At 40.4% G+C, this 25,210-nt stretch overlaps 1 protein-coding gene across 1 annotated transcript in view; it reads right to left on the reverse strand.

Annotated features, from left to right (window-relative positions):
- Positions 1-6,286: 6,286 nt before the first annotated feature.
- LOC136884323 (myogenesis-regulating glycosidase) overlaps positions 6,287-25,210 on the reverse strand; it is a 53,358-nt gene continuing 34,434 nt past the window's right edge. The window contains exons 3-5 of the mRNA XM_067156421.2: positions 10,715-12,129; positions 8,665-8,821; positions 6,287-6,828 (exon numbers count right to left, since the gene is read on the reverse strand). Coding sequence (XP_067012522.2) covers positions 6,635-6,828; positions 8,665-8,821; positions 10,715-12,129 — 1,766 coding nt within the window. The 3' untranslated portion in view covers positions 6,287-6,634. The remainder of the gene's footprint in view (positions 6,829-8,664; positions 8,822-10,714; positions 12,130-25,210) is intronic.

Raw genomic sequence — 25,210 nt, forward strand, 5'->3', positions numbered from 1 at the left:
AATTTGTTAAGAATATAGTTAGCTATTTTAGAATCAGTGTTATTGATGAACCTAGGTGCAGTTCCTACCTAATTAGTCGTTTTCAGGAGGTTAGGTAAGGCCTGCAGCAGATGTACCAGTACGCAGCATTATGTACACGCCCTGGGATATACAGTTTATCATGCTCTTATCTAAATTCGAGAGATCCATTCTGGTGAACTCGGGAGCCCATACTAGGGACATTTCGGTTAATTATGCTTATTAATTTTATTAAGTTTTTGAGTAATTTTATTTATATATTTTATTCATGATTTTTTTATTATTATCATCAAAATAAAGTTACAATTGGCTTCCCAACGTGTGGCTGAATGATTGGTACATCTGTTAGGCTTATAAGCGTAGGTGCACTTGTCAGGTGTGGTTGGAATTCTGCAAACTATGTCAGTGAAGTGTTTTATGTGTACGTGATATGTATGCTGGAGTATGAAGAAATGTTGTAGCGAGTCCAGTATTATAAAATTGAGAAATAGGGAGGTTGTTAAAGTTGTGGGTACTATGAATCAGGATAAGAGAAATCAAAAGAATTCCACCACATCGAGTTTATCTAATTTAAGTGAGAATAGCGAAATGGCTGATAGTAGGAAAGATCAATCGGTAACGATAGGTGAGGAACCGAGTAACCCGTCTCAAATTCAGAATGTAGGGGATCAAGAGGAGGCTTCCATTCGTAGTATGCTTCAGTTGCTTCTTAGTAAGAACGAAGAGTTGAAGGGTGAATTGTACAGTAAGATGGATAGTCAGAGTAATGAATTAAATTCATTGAGTGTTGAATTAAATGCCGTTAACAGTAAAATCGATAATAATAATAATGTTGAATTGTCCAGTAAACTCAATAATAATAGTATTGAATTATCCAGTAAGATTGATAGTCAGAGCAAAGAGTTGAAGAGTGAACTGAGTTTTTTAAGTAATGAAATATGCAGTATTAATAGTGAATTAAATTCAGTTAGTACGGAATTGTCCAGTAAGATTGAGAATCAAAGTAAGGAGTTAAATTTAGTGAGTGTTGAATTGTCTAGTAAAATTGATAGTTTAAGTAGTGCTGTGAATGGTAGAATAGATGAATTGAACCAGAAGTTTGACCATCAAAGCAGGGAAATTCAGGAAGTCAATAATAAGGTTGAATCTTAACGCTTGGAATCGAATGCCGATTTAATGTAGTTAGGAAAGAATTTGTTGAAAACAGCAAGGAATGTGATAAGAGAATAAAAATAGTGGAAGATAAAGTCGAAGAAATAGATAGAATTAAAACCAATCAGAATGTTTTAGCGAAGCGAATAGGTGAGAAGAATGAGAAATTGGAGAAAGACCTTAAGTCGGTAAAAGATGACCTCAAGTCAATAGAAGGAAATGCCAGAATGGTAGTGGAAGAAGGAATTAAATCATGTCATGTGAAATTAAGGCACGAGATCAGTCAAATCCAAGTAGGTAGCAGTATATGTAATAGGTACGTATCTTGTACGAAGGACTCTGAATTACCCAAGTTTAATCCGATGGAATTCTTGAAAACGGTGGAGAAACGGTTTTCCAAGAATCTTGACGATGGTTTGATCGAGTGGAGTATGGTTGATGAGATGTTGGATATTGCATTTGTTGGAGAAGCGAGATCCTGTTTTCAAGTTTATAGACAGGGTATTTCGAGTTTGGAGGAATTTAGGGAGAAATTTAGTTCTAAATTTTGGAGTGAAGCTATTCAGGGAAGGGAAAGAGATCGCGTGCTATTTGGCAAGTATAAACCTCAGGAAGGTGTATCTATGACGGAGTATTTCTTGGCGCATGTTCTGATCAGCCAGAATATTGAAGGTCTAGCATCGGAGAGAGATACAGTCCGCCAGATGTTGAGGCATTTTCCTGAGAAGGTCGGATTAGCTGCATGTATGCAGAATATTGTTACGATTAAAGAATTAGAGCAGCTGTTAGAGAGGTTTGATGCTTTGGAAGGGCAGGGGAGGACTAGGCAAAGTGAAGGTAGAAATTACGGAGATAATGGGAGACAAGGTAATCAGGTAGCGGGAGATAGGAATAATCAGAATTTCAGTCATTCTAGGCAAAGAAATCAGGGTGGTAATTCCGGAAGGGGAAACAGACAGTCTAATCAAGGAGGTAATCACCAGGAATATTATGGCAGAAGACCTAATCAAGGGGAATCAGAAAGTAGGGGGCGTACGGATCAAAGACCTCCAGATCAAGTGCCGAGACATGATAATAGTGAACAGTCCACGTCAAGTAATTTAAACCGGAATCGGACTTCTTAGTTGGGTCAGATAGGCAGTCCGATACCGAAATTCCTATTCACATGATGAAACAGGTAAGTTACGAGGTAGACGTGAAAGAGGAATTATTGTATGACCATGTGTTTTGTGATTTTGTGTATAGGGGGCGTGACGAAAGTAAGAATGATGTGTCGGATGTCTTACTTTGTGCTAGTGGTGATAGTAATAGCGGTGTTGCGATTGATAATCTTATGAAAGTTTCTGAAATTGAAAGTGAAGTTTTTTGTGAAGTTGATGAAGGTTGTTTTGTGAGTGAAGAGTGTTCACGGAGTATACATCATGAGGATGTTTGTGTTAATTTAAGTGTACGTGAGGAGAGTAAAGTTAGGTCCATTATGTGTGAAAATGGTGACTTTGAGATTAATGAAACTTCTGATAAGAGAGTCGAAAGTAGCAGTGTTGTTGTCATGAAAGCGGTGCAAGTAGGAGCTGATATGGAAGGTGGTGAAGGTGGATTAATTGTTGGGTCATTAAGTAGTAATGACAGCAATTTTGAAGTGTATTATGGTAAGAATTTCTGTGATAGAGTGAGCGTGTTTGAGAATGGAAGTGTGCGTGAGATGAAAGAAAGTCTATTCAAGCGAGTGTGTAATGTTTTATTTAATGCTGAGAGTTGTGTGAATGATTTGAATGACGTGCTGATTGATATCGATGTGGAATGTGTGAAAAAGTATGTGATCTGTTTGCTTGCATTAATTATGGTTTTGTGGAAGAGTAAACATAGTAAGATTCCCGAATATTTCAGAAAGAGGGATTTCTTTATTTTGTATGTTCCGAATGAAAGCTTGTATGATTCTTGTGTGACTGGATGGGATGAATGTTTGTGTGTGAGATAGTGTATTCTAGACCTAGTTAGTTTGTATTGCGGTACGCATTCCTCGTCTATCGATGCCAATGTTAAGTTAATGTATAGTTTTTTCATTTATATTAGGGTCCGTATACTGTGGACAGTAGAATAGGCAAGTGTGCTTATCAGCTTCTAACTTCTGACGACTAGGTCCTTGGGACATTTAATATCTATAGCCTTCGCAGATATAAGAGATAGGATCTGCACCTTGGATGTATATATTATCAATTTTGAGTTAAGTGTACTGTAGTAAGAAGGGATTGTGTTCAATGGTATATGAAACAATCGGAGTTGTGTGTATATAGCCATATTATTATTATTATTATTATTGTTTGGACAAATTGTATTTCGTGTGTGCGAATACAATGCAGTAGACGCAATGTATATATCATTATTACAGTAAATTATGTGTTCAGTTATGCCATTATAAGGTTATGTATGAAGTTCTGTTTTATGGTGAATCATAATATGTGATATCATCGATTCACCAAGGGGGCGTTATGTGATAGTACATAAATCACACCCCCGAATTATAGGTAGAAGTTAGAGATATTATTGTCAGTATTCGATTTATTATTATTATTATTATTATTTCATTTATATATTTTGCCATTTATATTGGTAAGCTGGAAGATATCCACATATGTAGGTATGAGTAATTTGTTTTGCACGAGTGGGAAAACATTGCTTTAATAACTCTGGTAATTTGAATGAGTCATCTGGCTACCCCAGTGTGTGTTGTGATGTACTTGTGTCAGGAAATTCCATTAGTCATGTATATAACCCAGCCTGATGAGATGAGCTTGTTGTTGTACCAGGGAAATTTGATGATTCATGTAAAACTCCCGAGTGTTTGTTTATAACTTGGGAGAAAGAAGAGGCTTACTCATGATTGGCTAGCAAGCACCAATCCAGACGTATCATCTGAGAGGAGGGGGATGTTGATGTCTATAAAGGTTGATCATACGGCGGCAACCTAGGAGATTGTAAGAGACATTGTAAGGGTGATTGTAGAGGTGATTGTAAAGGAACGAGAAGGAAGATAACTACAACTACAACTGAGGCACTGTACGGGAAGGAAGTGGTGCTGATACACGGTACTGGAGTGACACGGCTGCAATGGACTGGACTTCAAACGTTCGTGGAGCGTAGTCTAGTTATGTTCGTGGAAAGTGGCTGATTGTGGAGAGTGCTTGCGCATTAAGTATTGTAGCACTTGTGGCGGCCTAGCATTATATGTTGGTGAAAGCTATCTCAGACTTTCCATAAATTTATGTTGAGGATCGACAGACGTGTGTATATATCTTTACAAGTGTTAAAATATGTGAACACAGTAGTACAAGGTACAGTATCTGTGTGATGTGATAACTGCCGATTATGAGAATCGGTAAGTCGAATTGATATAGAGACAGTGAAGGGTATTTATCTTCATACATGTACATTGTTCATCGGACTATTTACAAATGCTAACTTAGTTCTCGCTTTCGTTTTCCCACGATTTTCATTATTGTTGTTGTAAATATGGAGTCTTCCAGCAATATTTTATGTGTGTATTATATGTATAATGTTGTATGTTGATGAGGTGTTCATGTACGGAATTTGTTAAGAATATAGTTAGCTATTTTAGAATCAGTGTTATTGATGAACCTAGGTGCAGTTCCTACCTAATTAGTCGTTTTCAGGAGGTTAGGTAAGGCCTGCAGCAGATGTACCAGTACGCAGCATTATGTACACGCCCTGGGATATACAGTTTATCATGCTCTTATCTAAATTCGAGGGATCCATTCTGGTGAACTCGGGCGCCCATACTACGGACATTTCGGTTAATTATGCTTATTAATTTTATTAAGTTTTTGAGTAATTTTATTTATATATTTTATTCATGATTTTATTTATTATTATCATCAAAATAAAGTTACAACTTGATATGCTGAGGAGGGAAGTAATTTTGAAGTAAATTATTATTACAACTTTAATACATTTATTTACCTTATTTACATTCACTTGTCTGTTATTTATTGGTCATTAATGAATCAATTAGTTATTTAACCCTCAGTCCTTTTTGGACATGTGCTGCCTTACTCTCTGTCTCTCTCTCGTCCACAATCATTACACACATTGTTATACACTCAATACGATTCATGCAGCCACTTGTTGTAGTCGGAGCACTTAATCCAATCGATCTTTTTTTTTTTTTTTTTTGTCAAATAATAGTTCTCCTAACACTCCACACGCTTGTTGCAATCATCAGATATTGCAATATTTTGCCCATGTTGAATCATTTTACTTGCTTGTTTTGAATGAGGTTTTTCTACTTTCCTACTCTTTTCCGTTGTAGCAGTGGTTGCAGATTTTCTTTGCACTTTTTTTCTTTTTCTTCATTGAGATTTCTCTTTAGTTATATTGCATTAAAGGCATTTACCACAAACTTCTCTCTCTCTTCTCCATAATTAGTGCAATTTAACACAGAATTAAACAAAATATTTGTATAGGCTATACATATTTTATTAAGAAACTGATCAGAGATTGAAAACACATTTAAATCACCAATGGAAATTCAAAGAATACCGCGCTATCTCACCCGACGTCTCGGGAGAAATGGCGCACACCTGCTCCAGGAATTGTGTTGGCCGAACATGGCGCATATCACACCAGCGTAGTCGTTGACTAATCTAGTTACGCGCCTGTGGCAATGCAAAGTTAATTTAGCTTGAACAACACAGTTAGTGGGCTTTTATATCATACATTAGCAAAACTTTGAAGGTAGATGAGACGCACGTACCAGAAATATTCACGTTTTCAAGCGAAATCACTTGCACCATGTGATATACAACAAATAGCTTTTATTCTCACTTATGCACTGTACACACGGGAAGCAATGGTCGTGCGATCTGGAGGGCGAATGCCGCACTAGCCTAGCCTGCGCCTTCTCTCACGGACTTACTCTATCTTTTCTCTTTCTGATCAATGTTGGTAGAGGATGATTGTCCAGCTGTACTTCCTCTTAAAACTATAATCACCACCAACAACATCATAAACTATCGGAATCCAGCAATTTTGAACCTCCGGGAGGAGGTGGGGTCAGTAACAGTCGTAAATTGAGAAGAGGAGAAATGAAACGGCGAAACATGCAAGAAAATAATTTATTTTTTACATCATTACCACAAATGCAAAGCGAATTATTTTTAAAAGAAAACCATATTCAGTGCAGTTCCACATTTTCTTTACAAATATTTTCATTAACATTTGCTGGAATCGTTTGATATTTTCACTTTTGTAGTCATACGATCAATGCTGAATGGAAATATGGGAAAATTAGGGTGTGAATAAATTATTACCTCAACAATTATTACAAGCACATTTTGAACGAAGACCGCTATAACACTTGCTTCATTCTTTCTAGGTTAGTCGATTTACTAATGGCAAGACGGCTGTATTTTGCAATGAGGTTTTGATATGTTTCGTAGGAAGACTATTATTTAACTTTTGTGAAGTAAGGTAGTTCATCGAGAGCGACAGGGTAATCCCTAAGCCATGTGCGTCCTTCAATGAGAGGCTGGTCCGGTCGGAGTTCGTCCTTCCAGGTTCCTGCTGGTAGGTAGATGTCTCTACTTACAGCGCCTTCCTTAATAACTGGTGCGACGAGCAGATCCTCTCCTAGCAGGAACTCTGGAACATAAACACTCTTGTTAGAAAAGATGGTCTTATCTTGGACACTTAGGGTAACCCATGCCTATCGTAAGAGGCGAATAAAAGGGGTCCCCGGACTCTTAACTTGAGAGCATGGTTTGGCATTGCCTCCACTTGTGCCAGGCTCCTCACTTTCATCTATCCTATCTGACCTCCCTTGGTCAACTCTTGTACTTTTCCGACCAGGTTCCGAGGACAAGGAATTCTTTCATTTTTAATCCCCCTATGGGTGGGGGCGATAGAATAACACCCACGGTATCCCTTGCCTGTCGTAAGAGGCGACTAATAGGGGCCCCAGGGGCTCTGAACTTCGGAGCTTGGGTTAGCGACCACGGGGCCCTTAGCTGAGTCCTGACATGCTTCCACTTACTTGTGCCAGGCCCCTTACTTTCATCTATCCTACCCGACCTCTCTTGATCATCCCCCTATGGGTGGGGGTGATAGAATAACACCCACGGTATCCCCTGCCTGTCGTAAGAGGCGACTAAAAGGGGCCCCAGGGGCTCTGAACTTTGGAGCGTGGGTTGGCGACCACGGGGCCCTAAGCTGAGTCCTGGCATTGCTTCCACTTACTTGTGCCAGGCTCCTCACTTTCATCTATCCTATCAGACCTCCCTTGGTCACCTCTTGTTCTTTTCAGACCCCGACGCTATTAGGTTTGCGAGGGCTAGGGAGTTTTTCATTTTCACGCCCTTCGTGGCCCTTGTCTTCCTTTGGACGATATCTTCATTTTTCGAAGTGTCGGATCCCTTCCATTCTTCCCTCTGATTAGTGTTATATAGAGGATGGTTGCCTAGTTGTACTTCCTCTTAAAACAATAATCACCACCACCACCGCTCTTGATCAACTCTTGTTCTTTCCCGACCCCAACGCTATTAGGTTTGCGAGGGCTAGGGAGTTTTTCTTTTTCACGCCCTTCGTGGCCCTTGTCTTCCTTTGGCCGATATCTTCATTTTTCGAAGTATCGGACACCTTCAATTTTTTCTTTCTGAATAGTGTTATATAGAGGATGGTTGCCTAGTTGTGTTTCCTCTTAAAACAATAATCACCAGCACAATTTGTAGAAATTTAGCCACACATTAATCCATTCTTTGTCTAGTAAATTGCCCTGATTTTCGTCATCTGTATCTCATGCTCTACCTTGGACAGGCCAATTGCGATATAGTCCATTTTAACTGCATCTGAAATCTATTTTATATCTTTTTTTTTGCTAGCTGCTTTACGTCGCACCGACACAGGTAGATCTTACAGCGACGATGGGAGATGAAAGGGCTAGGAGTGGGAAGGAAGCGGCCGTGGCCTTAATTAAGGTACAGCCCCAACAGTTGCCTGATGTGAAAATGGGAAACCACGGAAAACCATCTTCAGGGCTGCCGATAGTGGGGTTCGAACCTACTATCTCCCGAATACTGGATACTGGCCGCACTTAAACGACTGCAGCTATCGAGCTCGGTATATTTTATATCTTGCTGGAGTCCTAAAAGTTGACCCTCACGGGATAACCTATTCGAAAATCGAACTGCCTTCCATCAAACCAGTTAGTTATTTCTCAATTGCATAAAATATAATCAGAAGGAATGTTTTCCCAGAGCTTACATGCAACAGATACCAATCTGAATGGCCTGTTATTATCCGCTTTATGTTAAGCATCCTTTCCCTTGTACAATGGGGCTATTATAGCGACTCTCCATTTATTTGATCCAGCCACTTCACACAAACAGTAATCAAATACATATTTCAGATAACGAATACTTCATAAATAAAATATAAGTCTTAAACATTTATTTTTAGATTCCTGTATGAAAGTGTTCTTACCATCGTCTATTGCTTGAGCTTCCGTATTCTCTGGATCTATCCACCAGACTGGAGGGTTTACTGGGGAGCCATCCTCAACAGATTTCTGCATCGCTGCGATAATCTTATCAGTATAGTTGGCATGAAGCTCGGATAATTTCTTGGTCGTCTGTATCGTCTGAAAATAACGTGTGGAACATATCAGTGACTGTGAATTTCAAGTTCCTAGAGACTTAGAACACGTTCACATAAAATAATAAAATAACTTAAAGAATATGCTGTATTAGAAGAAAATAATGTTTATTATTTTGATTTCTTTTCAATTTTGAGCCATGGAGTACAGTAATGAGAGTCAACATTGTTGAAAATATTTAAGCTCTTTGGACATTTCAAATCATGAAATTACCAGCCCCCCCCCCCCAGTGTAGTAGTGGGCTCATCAGTTGGATTGCTGCTCCACTTCCCCTAGTTCACCGTTACTGCATTGTCCTACATAGGAGGCTTGCAGTGGTGTCTCAACGGCGCACTAGCCGCCAGCGTCTTGGAAAGGTGTAGTAATCCAACTGATGAGCCCACTGATACACTGGGGCGAAACGCTGGTAATTTCACGATTGAAAAAACCTAAACGGCTTAAATGTTTCTAACATTTGCAGTCGATGAAATGAAATTATGATTTCTTTCTGGGAACTTAATTTTTAACATTATAAAATATACACTCCTTTCCTTTGAAGAAAACTAAACAAGGATATTGAACGATGTGTCTGTGAATTCGACACCAAGAGCTTTTCTTGTTTTCGTAAGCGCCTGTCCGTTTCCAAGTTCACTCATCAATACCCCTTCCCATTCGGCATCTCAAGGCAAATGCCAACGAATATAATTTGCCAACTTGTATTGACGTCTTAACGTTCACACTAAAGAAGGCTGAAGATGACTCCGAATAATGTTAAAACTCAAGTTTCTAAAATGGAGTAATTCGTGATAAAAACTGTATCTAATACACATCAACATACCCTAATCTCGAATTAAAACTCTGGTTAAACTTAAAAATGGAAAACCGGGCGAGTTGGCCGTGCGCGTAGAGGCGTGCGGCTGTGAGCTTGCATCCGGGAGATAGTAGGTTCGAATCCCGCTATCGGCAGCCCTGAAAATGGTTTTCCGTGGTTTCCCATTTTCACACCAGGCAAATGCTGGGGCTGTACCTTAATTAAGGCCACGGCCGCTTCCTTCCAACTCCTAGGCCTTTCCAATCCCATCGTCGCCATAAGACCTATCTGTGTCGGCGCGACGTAAAGCCCCTAGCAAAAAAAAAAAAAAAATAAATAAAAAATAAAAAAATAAAAATGGAAAGCCCAGATACAACAAACCAACAAGCAAGCAAACCGCATGGCAGAATAGCCTTAGTGGGCCTTAGCCTACCTCCCGCTGTTGGTGTGGGCGATAAAATAATACCCACGGTATCCCCCGCCTGTAGGCAGCGATTAAAACGGGCCTCAGGGGCTCGTAACTAGGGAGCGTCTTTATGAGACCACGGGGCCCATAGCAAAGTCCTGGCATATTTTCCACTTACTTTTGTCAGGCTTTTCACTTTCATCTATCCCATCCGACCTCCCTTGGTCAACTCTTGTGTTTTCCGACCCCGACGGTATTAGGTACCGACGCCCTTCGTGGCCTTTGTCTTTGGGCGTATCTTCATTTTTCAAAGTTTAGGATCCCTTCCATTTTTCTCTCCGATTAGTGTTATATAGAGGATGGTTGCCTAGTTGTGCGTCCTCTTAAAACAGAACCTCCGCCACCTCTTGTTCTTTTTCGACCGTGATGGTAATAGGTTCCTGATGCCTAGGGCGTCTTTCTTGACCCTCGCATTTCTTTGGCCGATATCTTCATTTTTCGAAGTGTTGTACCCCTTCCATTTCTCCCTCTGATGAATGTTAATAGAGGATGGTTGCCCACTTGTACTTAACTCTTAAAATAATAATCACCACCTCCACCAGTGTGTTAGTGTGACGTTAAACACCATGAAGAAAATCATTTTGATTCATATCTTCCCTACAAAATAAAATGAAGTGCTTACCTCTTCATCGAAGTTCCAGGGAACGAAAGAGAACTGAATAGAAGGCATGAAGACGTTGGCTTCTAACCAGCGAAGGAAGAGTTCTTTAGTCAGCACATCAGTTCCATATCCGTTACCTCCCACCATGTCAGGAAGCACGATGGTGTACCCCACCATGTTCATCTGAAGTAGTGTGGTGATAAGAGTTGGCAAACCGTTGTTGAAGTCCCACCTACTGTCCTTGTCCTGCATCCGCAGAAAGTTCGGCAAATGCTGTGTGCGTTGTCCAACTCGCACCTCGATCATCGGGCCGAACTGCGACACAGTCTCCACGTACTTGGCGGTAAAAATTCCTGGCTGCAGTGTAATCAGATCAGACAGAACTGGCAACTGGGGAAGAAAGCTTGTTTCTCCAGCGTCGAACTTGAAGGAATCAATGCCGGCCTCTTGTTGTAATTTCTTTAAGCGGTTTACCCACCAGTTGGCTGCTTCAGGCTTGGTAAAGTCAATGACTGCACCTTTACCATTCCACCACGTAGATGCAGCATTCCCTGTGGTATCAAGAACTAAATATCCGTTCGCCAGAGCCTCTGAATAGTACGGTTCACAATCCACATTTATGAAGGGGTGTATCCAGAGAGTTACACGGAAACCTTTCGATTTAAGGAGGTCAGTGAATGCTTTAATATCAGGGAATTTCTTGGTATCAAAAGTGAGACTACCATAACATGTTTCCCAGAGATCATCTATTTCCAACTGACTGTTTTGAAAACCATACTTTAAGATTTGGTTGGCGAAGTCTGTTACTACTTCCTCATTGATGTTAGCCTTATATTGAGCCCAGGTGGACCATATCGGATAACGAATCATTCGCTCATCAGGTATTCCTGTTGGTCTACCAAGGACCGTGTTGATCGCGTCTTCATGGGCCAGTCTGGCATTCTCAGCGTTACACATTGTATATTCCAATATAGTATCCCCTCTTTCTTTTGAGTAAGGTGCCTCGTTCTTGGCTACCAGACAAAACTGTCCCTTTGCTGTATTATTCTGGTCAATAAACAGCGGAGTGTTTGGACTAACATAAAAGTACTCCCCCGATGAAGTCAGCCAGTAAGGTTCGGCAATTCCTTGATAGTCTTGCTGCTTCGTGACGTAGGAGTAGTCAGCAAAAGTTTCTTTCTCTATGGGCCAGTACTGATGTATCTGTTCTGGACCACCGTACCAGTGTCCAGTCAAATAATAGCAGTCCTTAAATACTGCATCTGAATCCGCACTAATCCATGTTATTACAATGCATTTTCCTCCGAGTGTCTTCACGCTCATGTTGACATCTCCCCAGCGTCGACAAAATATATCTCCGTCATTTTCAGAGCCACAGTTTACTCCCTCATCTTTCACATCAACTCCAAGTTTTCCAGAGAGTTTTACTGAATTATCTAAAAAAAAAAAAAAGAAATATGTGATAATTATTTGAACACAAACTTACATCTAAGAAATCATGTTTTAGCGACCTTTGCGATAAGTTACGCAGTAATTCTTTGTCCACGCTTTCGGTATTTTCAACTGTTAATCGAAGCGATAAATGGAAGAGGTAACGGGGGTTTTAACTTCTGAGTGCCTCAGTATCACGTCGTAACTGTGTATTCTGAATGTTTCACATAAAGTTTGGCTACTTTGCTGAATGACTCGCGACGGAACACTTCATGATTTTACGAATATAATAAGAACTTAGGGTCGCATTGCGTTTATTGCGTATCAAGGTGATCACAAGGAACGGCTCTGAGTCACTGTAGCAATCCTTATTTCCGCGAATAGAAGCAAAAACTTCGCGTTCTGGTCTACATTTCTTTCTTCTTTGTCTGCCATCATCACAATCTAATGTGTGTGACATACAACTCTACCTAGCGCAATTTCCATGAGCTCTTAACTTGGGAGCGTGGGTTGGTGATCCGGGACCCGTACCTGAGTCCTGGCATTGCTTCCACTTACTTGTATGAGGCTCCTCACTTTCATCTATCCTCTCCAACCTCCCTTGGTCCCTCTTGTTCTTTCCCGACCTCGGCGGTATTACGTAATGGTGATGACGATGATTATGCTCGTTGTTTAAAGGGACCTAACATCGAGGCCATCGCTGCACGGCTTTACATATGGAGGTCTAGGCAGTCTTTCATTTTCACGCCCTTGGTGGCGATTGCGTTTCATTTTTCGAAGTGTCAGACCCCTTCCATTTTTTCTCTCTGATTTGTGTTAATAAGAGGATGGTTACCTAGCTGTACTTCTTCTTAAAACAATAATCACTCCACCACCTCTCAGAGGTTTTAAATCTGAAATTCATTAATTGGACAGATCGTTAATAACTACAGTAGCACAATCGTATTATTAGAAATTAGACCTAACATGTGATTATGATCTTCCTTCCTTTGAATTTATATTTCAATACAAATGTTCCTTAGATATTAATAACTTAATGTAATAGTAGCTTATGTTCATATCTCTCTTGAACAATTTACAGCATTGATATCTCCCGTAATTATCTGAATGACCCCGTTGCATAACATCTCAGTGCAATCTGCAGTTGCTGCGTTGGAGATAGAAGTGCATTTATTCCTGTACGGTACTCTAACCTCTCTTTTATCTCTTCAAGTACCTTTCTAATGACAGACTTCGATAACCTATATCACTCCGAAAACTGCTTTTCTCTGAGGTCAATTCCCCTCTGTGGGACCCACGGTATCCCCTGGCGGTCGTAAGGGCCCCATAGACGGTCCGTCTTACTATCCGTCTTGCCTGCGCAGTTCTAAGATGAGAGGTAAGACGGAACACGGAAGAGGACACAGACGCTCCGTTTTGCTGTGAGACTTGCGATCAGTTTTCGCTAGTCGTGCACGGATAACATGCTAGAGGAACTTCTAATTTACACCGCTCTAGCATTAGCTTTGAGATCAAAAGCTAAAAAGAAAAGGGCTTGATCAAAATGGGCAAAAGCTTGGTTAGTTAAACGAGATACACTGTCGCATATAAATTTAATGAAAGATTTAACTATTGAACCAGGTGGCTGGTACAATTATTTGAGGATGGACAGTGAAACGTATTTATACCTTCTTCACCTGGTAGCGCCCCATATCAGAAAGAGTGACAATGCAAAGAGACGGGCAATAGCACCGCATGAAGACTCAACGTCACACTTCGTTTCCTGGCAACCGGGAGAAGTTACGAAGATCCGAAATTTTCCGCTGCAATTTCAGGCCAGTCTTTGGGAGTAATTATTCCTGAGACTTGTTCTGCAATATATAAGGTGCGCAAGAATCAGTATCTCAAAGTAAGTAAAATTTATTTATAAGTTTCTTGCACAAGGTAAAAGGAAATGTATTTCATGTTAATTTAATATAAAACAAGGTATAATGTATGCTTAGAGTGCAATAAGAAACAATTATATAACGGATTGTGAAAATTAACAGTCTTCGTCCAACCAACCTAAAAACAAAAAATATAATTAATTACATTGGGTTAAATTATATTTTAGTTGCATGATTTAATAATAATAGCAATCTATATAAAATAAGAGTTTTGTCTGTACATTGCTCAGAATTTGAAAATAATGGTATTTCTGTATCGGTCATGTCCATAGTAACAAGAAAATGCTTTTTTTTTACTTTTCCGTAATTTATGTCTGTCTGTCTGTCTGTCTGTATGTATGTATGTACACGCATCACGAGAAAACGGTTGAAGAGAATTTAATGAAAATCGGTATGTGAAGTCGGGGGATGAGCCTCTACCATCTAGGCTATAAATCATTTTGCTCACGCTGAGTGAAATGGTAGTTTAGGGGAAGGCCTAAAATTGAATTCTCAACTATTAATGTTATTAGTGGTCTAATGAAAATCGGTATGTGAAGTCAGGGGATGAGCCTCTACAATCTAGCCTATAAATCATTTTACTCACGCTGAGTGAACTGTAGTTTAGGGGAAGGCCTAAATTGAATTCTCAACTATTTATGTTATTAGTGGTAGTATTTTAAACAAAATGGGTATGCAAAGTTGGGGAATAAGTTGCTACAATCTAGGCTATCAGTAATTGTATTCACGCTGAGAAAAATGGTAGTTTAGTGGAAGGCCTAAAATTTAATTCCCAAATATTGTTGTTATTAGTAGTCCTATCTTGATGAAAATCGGTATGCAAAGTCAGGAAATAAGTCGCTATAGTCAAGGCTGTAAATTATTTTATTCACGCTGAGTGAAATGGTAATTTAGGGGAAGGCCTAAAATGTAATTCTGAAATATTTCTTATTAGAGGTGTAATCGATGAATGCTACATAACTAAGGTTATATAGCATCAAATTTCCTATTATTCATGTCTTATACATTGTTACCGTACTGGTTATGATCACAAAGATATTCATGAATTTGGATTTTTGTTACCAAGTCCATATCAGCGCCGAGTAACGAGAAAATGGGTAAACAGCATTTAATGAAAAATGGTATGTAAAGTCGGAGAATAAGAAACTACAATTTATGGTTTACAAATCACAGAGTCGAAAGAAAACTGAATGTGAAGGCCTACAATATAGAAAGCTCATAACATTGATCAACAATAACATTACATTGACCATTGTTTGTCGTGATGTGCTTTGTGTCTTCTGTTGCCCCTCATCTCCGGTAGATAGGATTAATGCTGCGTACAGAGTATTTTTATTTGATTTACGTTACATCGTTACGTCGTTTTATGGCGACGATGGGATAGGAAAGGGCTAGGAGTGCCTTAGGCCTTAATTAAGGTACAGGCCCAGCATTTGACTGGTGTGAAAGTGGGAAAATACGGAATACCATGTTCAGCGCTGCCGACAATGGGGTTCGAATCCACTATCTCTCGGAGGCAAGCTCACAGCTGCGCACCGCTAACCACACGGTAAACTCGCCCAGTCGTACAGAGTGTAACAGCCTGTCTGAATATTGATGGGACGTAGCTAGGGTGTTAGATAACTTTCTTCTTTAGCATGCCATTCCCCTGGTTTATAAATTTTCTGATACAACTGGTACGTAACACACTGGATCATCATAGCATTCGGGCTATTCAGTCCCTACTCTGAGGCACTGATTGGAATGAACAGTGTGCATATTTAGCGGAATAATGGCAGATGAGTGTTCATGGCAATCTGCGGCCTGGTCATCCCAGCTCTGGAACTTTGGACTATTAGTTTGGCACCGCAATCTAACCGCAGCTCTGTTCGTTAAAAGTGATAAAACGTGCGGCTTTCCATTTGATCGAGTATTTTATATGATAGCATTGCTTTTAATCGCTACATTCATACTTACGTTTTTGTAATGACCTATGTTGATTTGAGGTTAGGAAAACCACAAAGTCAGTCTTTCTGAGAATCCCGTAGCGAAGCACGGGTACATCAGCTAGTAATAATAATAATAATTTTATTTTGTTTCAGTTTCTAACAAAAGAAGATGAATGGATATGTATTGGACAGCAGTTTGAAAGAAAATGGAATTTTCCAAACTGTCTGGGTGCGGTTGATGGAAAACATGTAAAAATAACCCTGTACCGTGTACTCTTTACTTTTGATTTTCCACAAGCACGGATTACAACGGTATAGCTGTATGAATTCCATTAGAAACGCTCGAGGCATGATTCTTAAATCCGACGTTATGTCCTACGAGCGAACTGCACTGTATGAGCAATTGGTTAAAACTGACGCTAAGTCTGAAGACCCCACACACGCTCCAACTTGCTCGCCGACTTACCTGTACACGCACAGAAAAATCAGGCGCTGCCAGATTCACTTCGAGCCAAGCCTAAGACGGTACAGGGATGAAAATTCTACCACACACGGTCCGTCTTACCTGTCGTCTTAGAACTGCGCAGGTAAGACGGACGCTAAGACGGACCGTCTATGGGGCCCTTAAGAGGTGACCAAAAGGGGCTCCACGGGCTGTGAAGTTTGGAGCATGGTTGGAGATTACGGAGCCCTTAGGTGAGTCCTGGCATTGCTCCCACTTGTGCCAGGCTCCTCCTCACTTTCATCTATCCTATCAGAGCCTGCTTGGTGAAATCATGTTCTTTTCCGACACCGTCGGCCTAAGGAGCCTTTTAATTTTCACGCCAGTGGTTCTTGTCTTTCTTTGGCCGATACTTTCATGTTTCAAGTGTCGCGTCTCTTCCATTTTTTCTCTCTGATTAGTGTTATGTAGAAGATGGTTGCCTAGTTGTACTTCCTCTTAAAACTATAATCACCACCACCACTACCACCACTTCGAAAATAATTACATTAAACAGCGACCAAGTTGAGCCTCTTCGTAATAACGACTGTGATCATGCCAAGTCACCAACAGTTCTTCAGGGCTGGGGCTGTACCTTAATTAAGGCCACGGCCGCTTCCTTCCCACTCCTAGCCCTTCCCTGTCCTATCGTCGCCATAAGACCCATCTGTGTCGGTGCGACGTAAAGCCAACTAGAAAAAAAAACAAGTCTTCAGGATCAGATATTACTGTCGTTATATAAAATAGTGCTTTGGTTTTAAAACATTTTTGTTATTCTGTGAGATATATCTTTCGTATTACCACTCAGTGGTTTTTCCATCCCTCCTGTGGGTTGGGGTGGTAGAATAACACCCACGGTGTCCCCTGCCTGTCGTAAGAGGCGACTAAAAGGGGCCCCAGGGGCTCTGAACTTTGGAGCGTGGGCTGGAGACCACGGGGCCCTTAGCTGAGTCCTGGCATTGCTTCCACTTACTTGTGCCAGGCTCCTCACTTTCATCTATCCTATCCGACCTCCCTTGGTCAACTCGTGTTCTTTTCCGACTCCGACGCTATTAGGTTTGCGAGGGCTAGGGCGTCTTTCATTTTCACGCCCTTCGTGGCCCTTGTCTTCCTTTGGCCGATATCTTCATTTTTCGAAGGGTCGGTCCCTTCTATTTTTTCCCCCTGATTAGTGTTATATAGAGGATGGTTGCCTAGTTGTACTTCCTCTTAAAACAATAATCACCACCACTCCTCACTTTCATCTTTTTTTTCTAGTTGTTTTACGTCGCACCGACACAGATAGGTCTTACGGCGACGATGGGACAGTCAAGGGCTAGGAGTGGGAAGGAAGCGGCCGTGGCCTTAATTAAGGTACAGCCCCAGCATTTGCCTGGTGTGAAAATGGGAAACCACGGAAAACCATTTTCAGGGCTGCCGACAGTGGGGTTCGAACCTACTATCTCCCGAATACTGGATACTAGCCGCACTTAAAGCGACTGCAGCTATCGAGCTCGGTCACTTTCATCTGTGCTATCCGATCTTTCTTGGTCAACTCTTATTCTTTTCAGACCCCGACGCTATTACGTATGGAGGCCTAGGGAGTCTTTCGTTTTCACGCCCTTCATGGCCCTTGTATTCCTTTGGCCGACACCTTCATTTTTCGAAGTGTCGAACCCCTTCCATTTTTTCTCTGTGATTAGTGTTATATAGAGGATGGTTGCCTAGTTGTATTTCCTCTTAATACAATAATCACCACCACCATCAGTGGTTTTTCATCTGAAATTTATTAACTGGACAGATCGTTAAGAACTACAGTAGCACAATCATATTAGAAATTACGCCTACCATGTTATGCAGGCTACATGTGATTATGATCTTCCTTCCTTCAGATTTATATTTCAATAAAAATGTTGCTTAGATATTAACGACTTAAAGGAATATTAGCTTATGTGCCTATCTCTCTCCAACCATTTACAACATTGATATCACCGGGCGAGTTGGCCGTGCGGTTAGGGGCGCGTGATTGTGTGCTTGCATCCGGCAGATAGTGGGCAGCCCTGAAGATGGTTTTCCGTGTTTTACCATTTTTACACCAGGCTGTACGTTAATTAAGGCCACGGCCGCTTACTTCCCACTCCTAAGCCTTTCCCATCCCATCGTCGCCATAAGACCTATCTGTGTCGGTGCGACGTAAAGTCAATGAAAAAAAAAACACATTGATATCTCCCGTAATGATCTGAACGACCCCGTTGCATAACATCTCAGTGCAATCAGCAATTGCTGCGTTGGAGACAGAAGTGAATTTATTCCTGTACGGTACTCTAACCTCACTTTTATCTCTTGAAGTACTTTTCTGATGATAGACTTCGATTACCTATATCACTCCGTACACTACTTTCTGTGAGGTCAAGTATATCATTACTTTTAAGGGGATACGGAGCCGCCTATCTTACCAATGTTAAATTTGTTTAATTCATGTTCCTTTTTCTCAGGATCTAATAAAGTTATGAAAATGAAATTTGTCACATTTTATTCAAACCTTACTTGACATACTGACGGAGCGTTTTTGTAATTGGACTTAAGGGGACTCAGATACATATATTTTTAAACAGTCAATAAATAGAATAATTTTTTCCTAAAAGACAGCCAAATCTCAAACAGTTTTATATAAATCAGGAAATCCCTCCGTTAAAATGTTAACCAATATGAGACAAATTAATGATGAAAATTACACAGCTCTGTGATAAATAGTTACCTAGAAAAAGGAACATACATTTGAAAAAATTGGAAACTGAGAAAACTGCAGTTAAAACTTTCCACACATATGATTTTCTTATTGTCAGCGCAAGTTTAAATTAACAATTAAAAGTTGCCACAATAATGTATTATACATCATTTTAAAGAGCAGACTTCAGAGATTCATAAAATATAAAAAATATAAAAATTATATTTTTGACCATTTTAACCGTTCCGTATCCCCTTAAAGTGTAAAACCTATTGTCTCTCAACATTGTGAAAATAGTCTAAAATCGACCATCTGAGCACGAAACACAAAATCTCTTCCAGCCATTTTTACTTTAACACGACGTTAAGGAGAATTAGGACTGCAATTTTCAACTTCTACAATATATTTATTACTTACCACTACAATATTTAAAACAAAAGCATATATTGAGATATAGCACCAAAAATAATTCAGAGTTGATTAGTTAATTTGTTGCAAAGTTATTAAGAAATAACTGAGGAGCATTCTTGCAAACACCACTTAAGTAACTTTTAAGCACATTTTTGTGTTAACATTTCTTGTTAGAATGACGTGCTCGCGCGTTTTCAAGTGTAAATTGGTCGTGACTTAAATGTTTTTTGCAGGGTTTTATACTAGAGCACGAACACGTCATTCTAACAAGAATTTTTAACATAAAAACAAAAATGTATAATGTATGACTGAAGTGAAATTTGCAAGCAAGCTCCTCAATTTTTATATGTTGAATAGAAAATTCCTCTTGTGACACAGTTTTCATTACTTTTGGGCTATAATTTGGCAGACTTGTCAAAAATACTCATAACTCTGGGTTTTGCAGTCAGATCAGTGGCGTATACTGAGGGCTACCAAGGCTATCAGTGAAGCCCAAGCCTCAAATGAGAACGATGGAAATCTAAATCTTATTATAATGTAACCATCTGACACATTCTTCCATTTACAAAACTTGAAAGCATTGAGAAAGAACGTCGCTCGTATTTCTGAGAGCAAGGCATCGGAGACTAACATCGCAGCCCAGGCCTTGGGCCCACTCCCCTCGACCCGCCGCGCGGGGCTTGCTGGCGAATGTCGGAACGTTGCGGGGAACGAGGGGATGCTAACCTTCAGCTGTGCTAGGCTTCGGTCCGTGAAATCGCCGCCGCTAACGAGAGACAGCGGTGGAAAGAGAAGGCCCAAAGACTGGAAGTTCTCCGAAGTGTCCGAATTGATGGGATTCACCCATGTGCTTGTTTTTGCATGTGCAGGACATCTTATGGGTTGCTTATAGTTGGAAATTATTGGTATATTTCAGTTGATCTCAGAACAATTTTAGTTTATCTGAAGTTAGAGAGTTTGACGTGACTGTGACCTTGTGATGTTACTTCTGTGAAATAGCTAACCGTGTGTAAGTTGTTGGATGAACCATTCTCGCAACTGAAATATGAAGATAAATTGCTGATAATTAAAAATGGTAAGCCTACCCCACCTCTTACTCAGTTACAGTGTGAACAGGAGGAGAAAAACAAGAATCCATACAAAGGGTATTTCAACTTAAGTATGAAAAGTATTTGTGGTTATGTGGCTCATACGAACTTCACAAACTTTATTGTTGGCCATGCATTGTTTGCAACAGAGATAATAATAATAATAATAATAATAATAATAATAATAATAATAATAATAATAATAATAATAATAATGTCCGCCCCTGTGGTGTAGTGGTTAGTGTGTTTGGTTGCCACCCCCGGAGACCCGGGTTCGAATCCCGACTCTGCCACGAAATTTGAAAAGTGGTACGAGGGCTGGAACGGGGTCCACTCAGCCTCGGGAGGTCAACTCAGTAGAGGAGGGTTCGTTTCCTACCTCAGCCATCCTCGAAGTGGTTTTCCGTGGTTTCCCACTTCTCCTCCAGGCAAATGCCGGGATGGTACCTAACTTAAGGCCACGGCCGCTTCTTTCTCTCTTCCTTATCTATCCCTTCCAATATTCCCATCCCCCACAAGGTCCCTGTTCAGCATAGCAGGCAAGGCCGCCTGGACGAGGTACTGGTCCTCCTTCCAGTTGTATCCCCCGACCCAAAGTCTCATGCTCCAGGACACTGGCCTTGAGTGTAGAGGTGGGATATCTCGCTGAGTACGAGGGAAAAACTAACCCTGGAGGAGAAACGGATTAAGAAATAATAATAATAATAATAATAATAATAATAATAATAATAATAATAATAATAATAATAATAATAATAACGCATAGCCTCTGGAAAGGCTTGATGGTGACCTGATGAAATGAATGGTAAAGACGTCATAAGCACCCAGTCCCCGAGCTGGGGGAATTAAGAGTACGAGGAGGCGGATTTTTTAGCTACCATCTACAGTAGCAGAGGCTAGGGCTTGTGAACCATCCTTAACACAGCAGGCTACTTCGATGGCTATTAGCTGCAGCTCAAAACCCTTAAGGCCTGACGTTCACTAAACCAACTATCGAAAATGGGTAACCTAAGTCTAGTGATAGCCCATGTCTTGATGGCAGCATACGCCACTGAGTCAGATATAAACTATTGGAGATACAAGTTTTTCATTTTTTCGTAATTCATGTAATAGGCAAAAATGTAGTATGGTGCTATTCAGAGCAAAAATATGAAAGTAAACTTCCAGCGATAATAAACTGTGGAACCACTTTTAATTCCTGTACATATTGAAACATTATCTGAAGACTTCAGGTGAATCTGATAAGAATTCTGTTGCAAGGAGCATTTTATACATGACAGTGAGCTGAAAATATTTTAAGCCAGAACAACGTAATTGAAAATCTTAAGAAACATACTTGCCTTAAAAGTCATCTGGAGTGTAAGTTACACCCTGAGACTTCTGCCTCATCTTCAGTAGAGCATGGCCTACTCCAAAATAAATACATTCTAGTGGGATTATTGAATTGGTGGTCCAAAAGATCTTCGAACTCAATGTTGTCAGACAGCGGGAGAGAAAGTGGCGTTAGCTTGCTCTATATACGAAGGTCGATCAAATTTAAATGGGATTTTTGTTCCTGAACACCAACAGCTGGTAGGACTGGCCCCGCGTTTTTACTATGCTTAGGCGGGACCGTTTGGAGTGAGGAGAGCGTGCTGTTAGATATTTCCCCCCGTTTCGTCAGTAACGATGTCGGTGCAACAGATGCACCTCTCCACTGCGCAACGCATAATTATACAATTTCTTGCTCGTGAAGGAGTTACAGGGGCGGAAATTTGCCAGAGATTGACTGCACAGTTCGGTGATCAAACATTGTCAAGGACTGGTGTGTTTGCCTGGCACGAAAAGTTCAAAGAAAGACGAGAGCGTGTGGAAAATCAGCAACACGATCGCTGTCCTCGTACCAGCATTACAGACGAAAACATTCGTGCGGTTAAAGATATTATTGACGACGATCGACGGGCGAGAGTATCAGAAATTGCAGAACAAGTCGAAATCAGCTGTCAAGCAATCAACGCTAATGACCTACAGTTTCGTAAAGTGTGTTCCAGATGGGTCCCTCGTCTTTAAACCGAAAATATGAAGTTGAGACGTTTGGAGGTCTGTCAGAGGTACTGGACTACACTTGATCATCCTCTTTACAGCCCGGACTTAAATATGAAGTCGAGACGTTTGGAGGTCTGTCAGAGGCACTGGACTACACTTGATCATCCTCTTTACAGCCAGGACTTAAATATGAAGTCGAGACGTTTGGAGGTCTGTCAGAGGTACTGGACTACACTTGATCATCCTCTTTACAGCCAGGACTTAAATATGAAGTTGAGACGTTTGGAGGTCTGTCAGAGGTACTGGACTACACTTGAGCATCCTCTTTACAGCCCGAACTTATCGCCTTGCGATTTCCACTTGTTCGGACCACTTAAAGAAGCTCTAGGAGGGAAACTATTTGAAGATGACGAGAGTGTGGAAGACTTCGTGCGCATCTGCCTGGTGACACGACCCTGTTCTTTTTACGATGAGGGCATCAAAAAACTGCCCATACGCTGGGACAAATGCATTTCCAAAGAGGAGAAACTATGTGGGAAATAAATTATAATTAGCTTATGTTTTTCAATAAATGAATTTAAATAAAAAATCCCGTTTATATTTGATGCCCCCTCGTACACTGTGCCCCTACCCCTTAAATCCGGCATTTCGATCCTTAAAAATGGCGTTAGGGCAAAAGTGATGATTTGAAAGAAAGTATTCAGGAATTTTTAAGGTTAAAATTGAAAATTTGATTTTTGGTCAAAAATCGCAACTTTTCAGTCGTGTTTCCTCTAACTGGGTTTGAAGAATTGGGGGATTTTTAAGGTTACAACTGAAAATTCGATTTTTGGTCAAAAATCGCAACATTTCAGTCGTGCTTCCTTTAACTGGATTTGAAAAAGAAAGAATTCGGAAATTTTTAAGGTTAAAATCAAAAATTCGATTTTTTCAAAAAATCGCAACATTTCAGTCGTGACTCCTCTAACTGGATTTGAAAAAGAAAGAATTCTGGGATTTTTAAGGTTAAAACAAAAATTGGATTTTTGGTCAAAAATAGCAACTCTTCAGTCGTGTTTCCTCTAACTGGGTTTGAAAGAGAATTGGGGGATTTTTAAGGTTAAAAATTTTTTGGTCAAAAATCGCAACGTTATAGTTCGCCGCACAATACATCTATATAAAGTGCGCGGAACAATATACCTATCAATATAAAGTGCGCGGCACATGACATTCATCTATATAAAGTGCGCGGCACAATACATCTATCTATATGAAGTGCGCGGCACATTACATCTATCTATCTAAAGTGCGCGGCACATGACAACTGTCTATATAAAGTGCGCGGCACATGACATCTATCTATACAAAGAGTGCGGCACATGACATCTATCTATATAAAGTGCGCGGCACTATACATCTATATATATCAAGTGCGCGGCAAAAAACATTTACCTATATAAAGTACGCGGCACACGACATCTATCCATATAAAGAGTGCGGCACATGACATCTATATCAAGTGCGCGGCACATGACGTCTATCTATATAACGTGCGCAGCAGATCACGTGTATCTATATAAGGTGCTTGGCACAATTCATCTATCTATATAAAGTGCGCGGCACATAATATCGATCTATATAAAGTGCGCAGCACATAATATCGATCTATATAAAGTGCGCGGCACATAATATCGATCTATATAAAGTGCGCGGCTGATGACATTCATGTATATAAAGTGCGCGGCACAATACATCTATATAAAGTGTACGGCACATGACATCCATTAATCAAAAGTGCGCGGCTCAAGACATTGATCTATATAAAGTGCGCGGCACATTGCATCTATCTATATAAAGTGCGCGGACTATGATACCTATCTATCTAAAGTGCGCGGCACATGTCATCAATCTATATAAAGTGCGCGGCAAATGACGTCTACCTATATAAATTGCGCGGCACATGACATCTACTATATAAATTGCGCTGCAAAATACACCTATCTATTTTAAGTGCGCAGGACATGACATGTATCTATATAAAGTACCCGGCACATGATTCTTATTAAAGTGCGCGGCACATGACATCTATCTATATAAAGTGCGCGGCACAATACACCTATCTAAAGTGCGCGGCACATGGCATCAATCTATATAAAGTGCGCGGCAAATGATATGTAGCTATATAAAGTGCGCGGCACAATACACATATGTACATAAAGTGCGCGGCACAATACATCTGTCTATATAAAGTGCGCGGAACATGGCATCTATCCATATAATTTGCGCGGCACAATACATCTATCTATATTAAGTGCGCGGTACATGATATGTATCTATATAAGGTGCGCGGCACAATAAGCCTATCTATATAAAGGCACGGCACATGACATCTTGGTATATAAAGTGCGCGGCAGAATACACCTATGTAGATGAAGTGCTCGGCACATTACATATATATAAATAAATAAAGTGCGCGGCACATGACATCTATCTATATAAATTGCGCGGCACAATACACCTATTGATATAAAGTGCGCGGCAC

This window comes from Anabrus simplex, chromosome 12 (assembly GCF_040414725.1).
Source record: "Anabrus simplex isolate iqAnaSimp1 chromosome 12, ASM4041472v1, whole genome shotgun sequence".
Classification (NCBI taxonomy): Eukaryota; Metazoa; Arthropoda; class Insecta; order Orthoptera; family Tettigoniidae; genus Anabrus; species Anabrus simplex.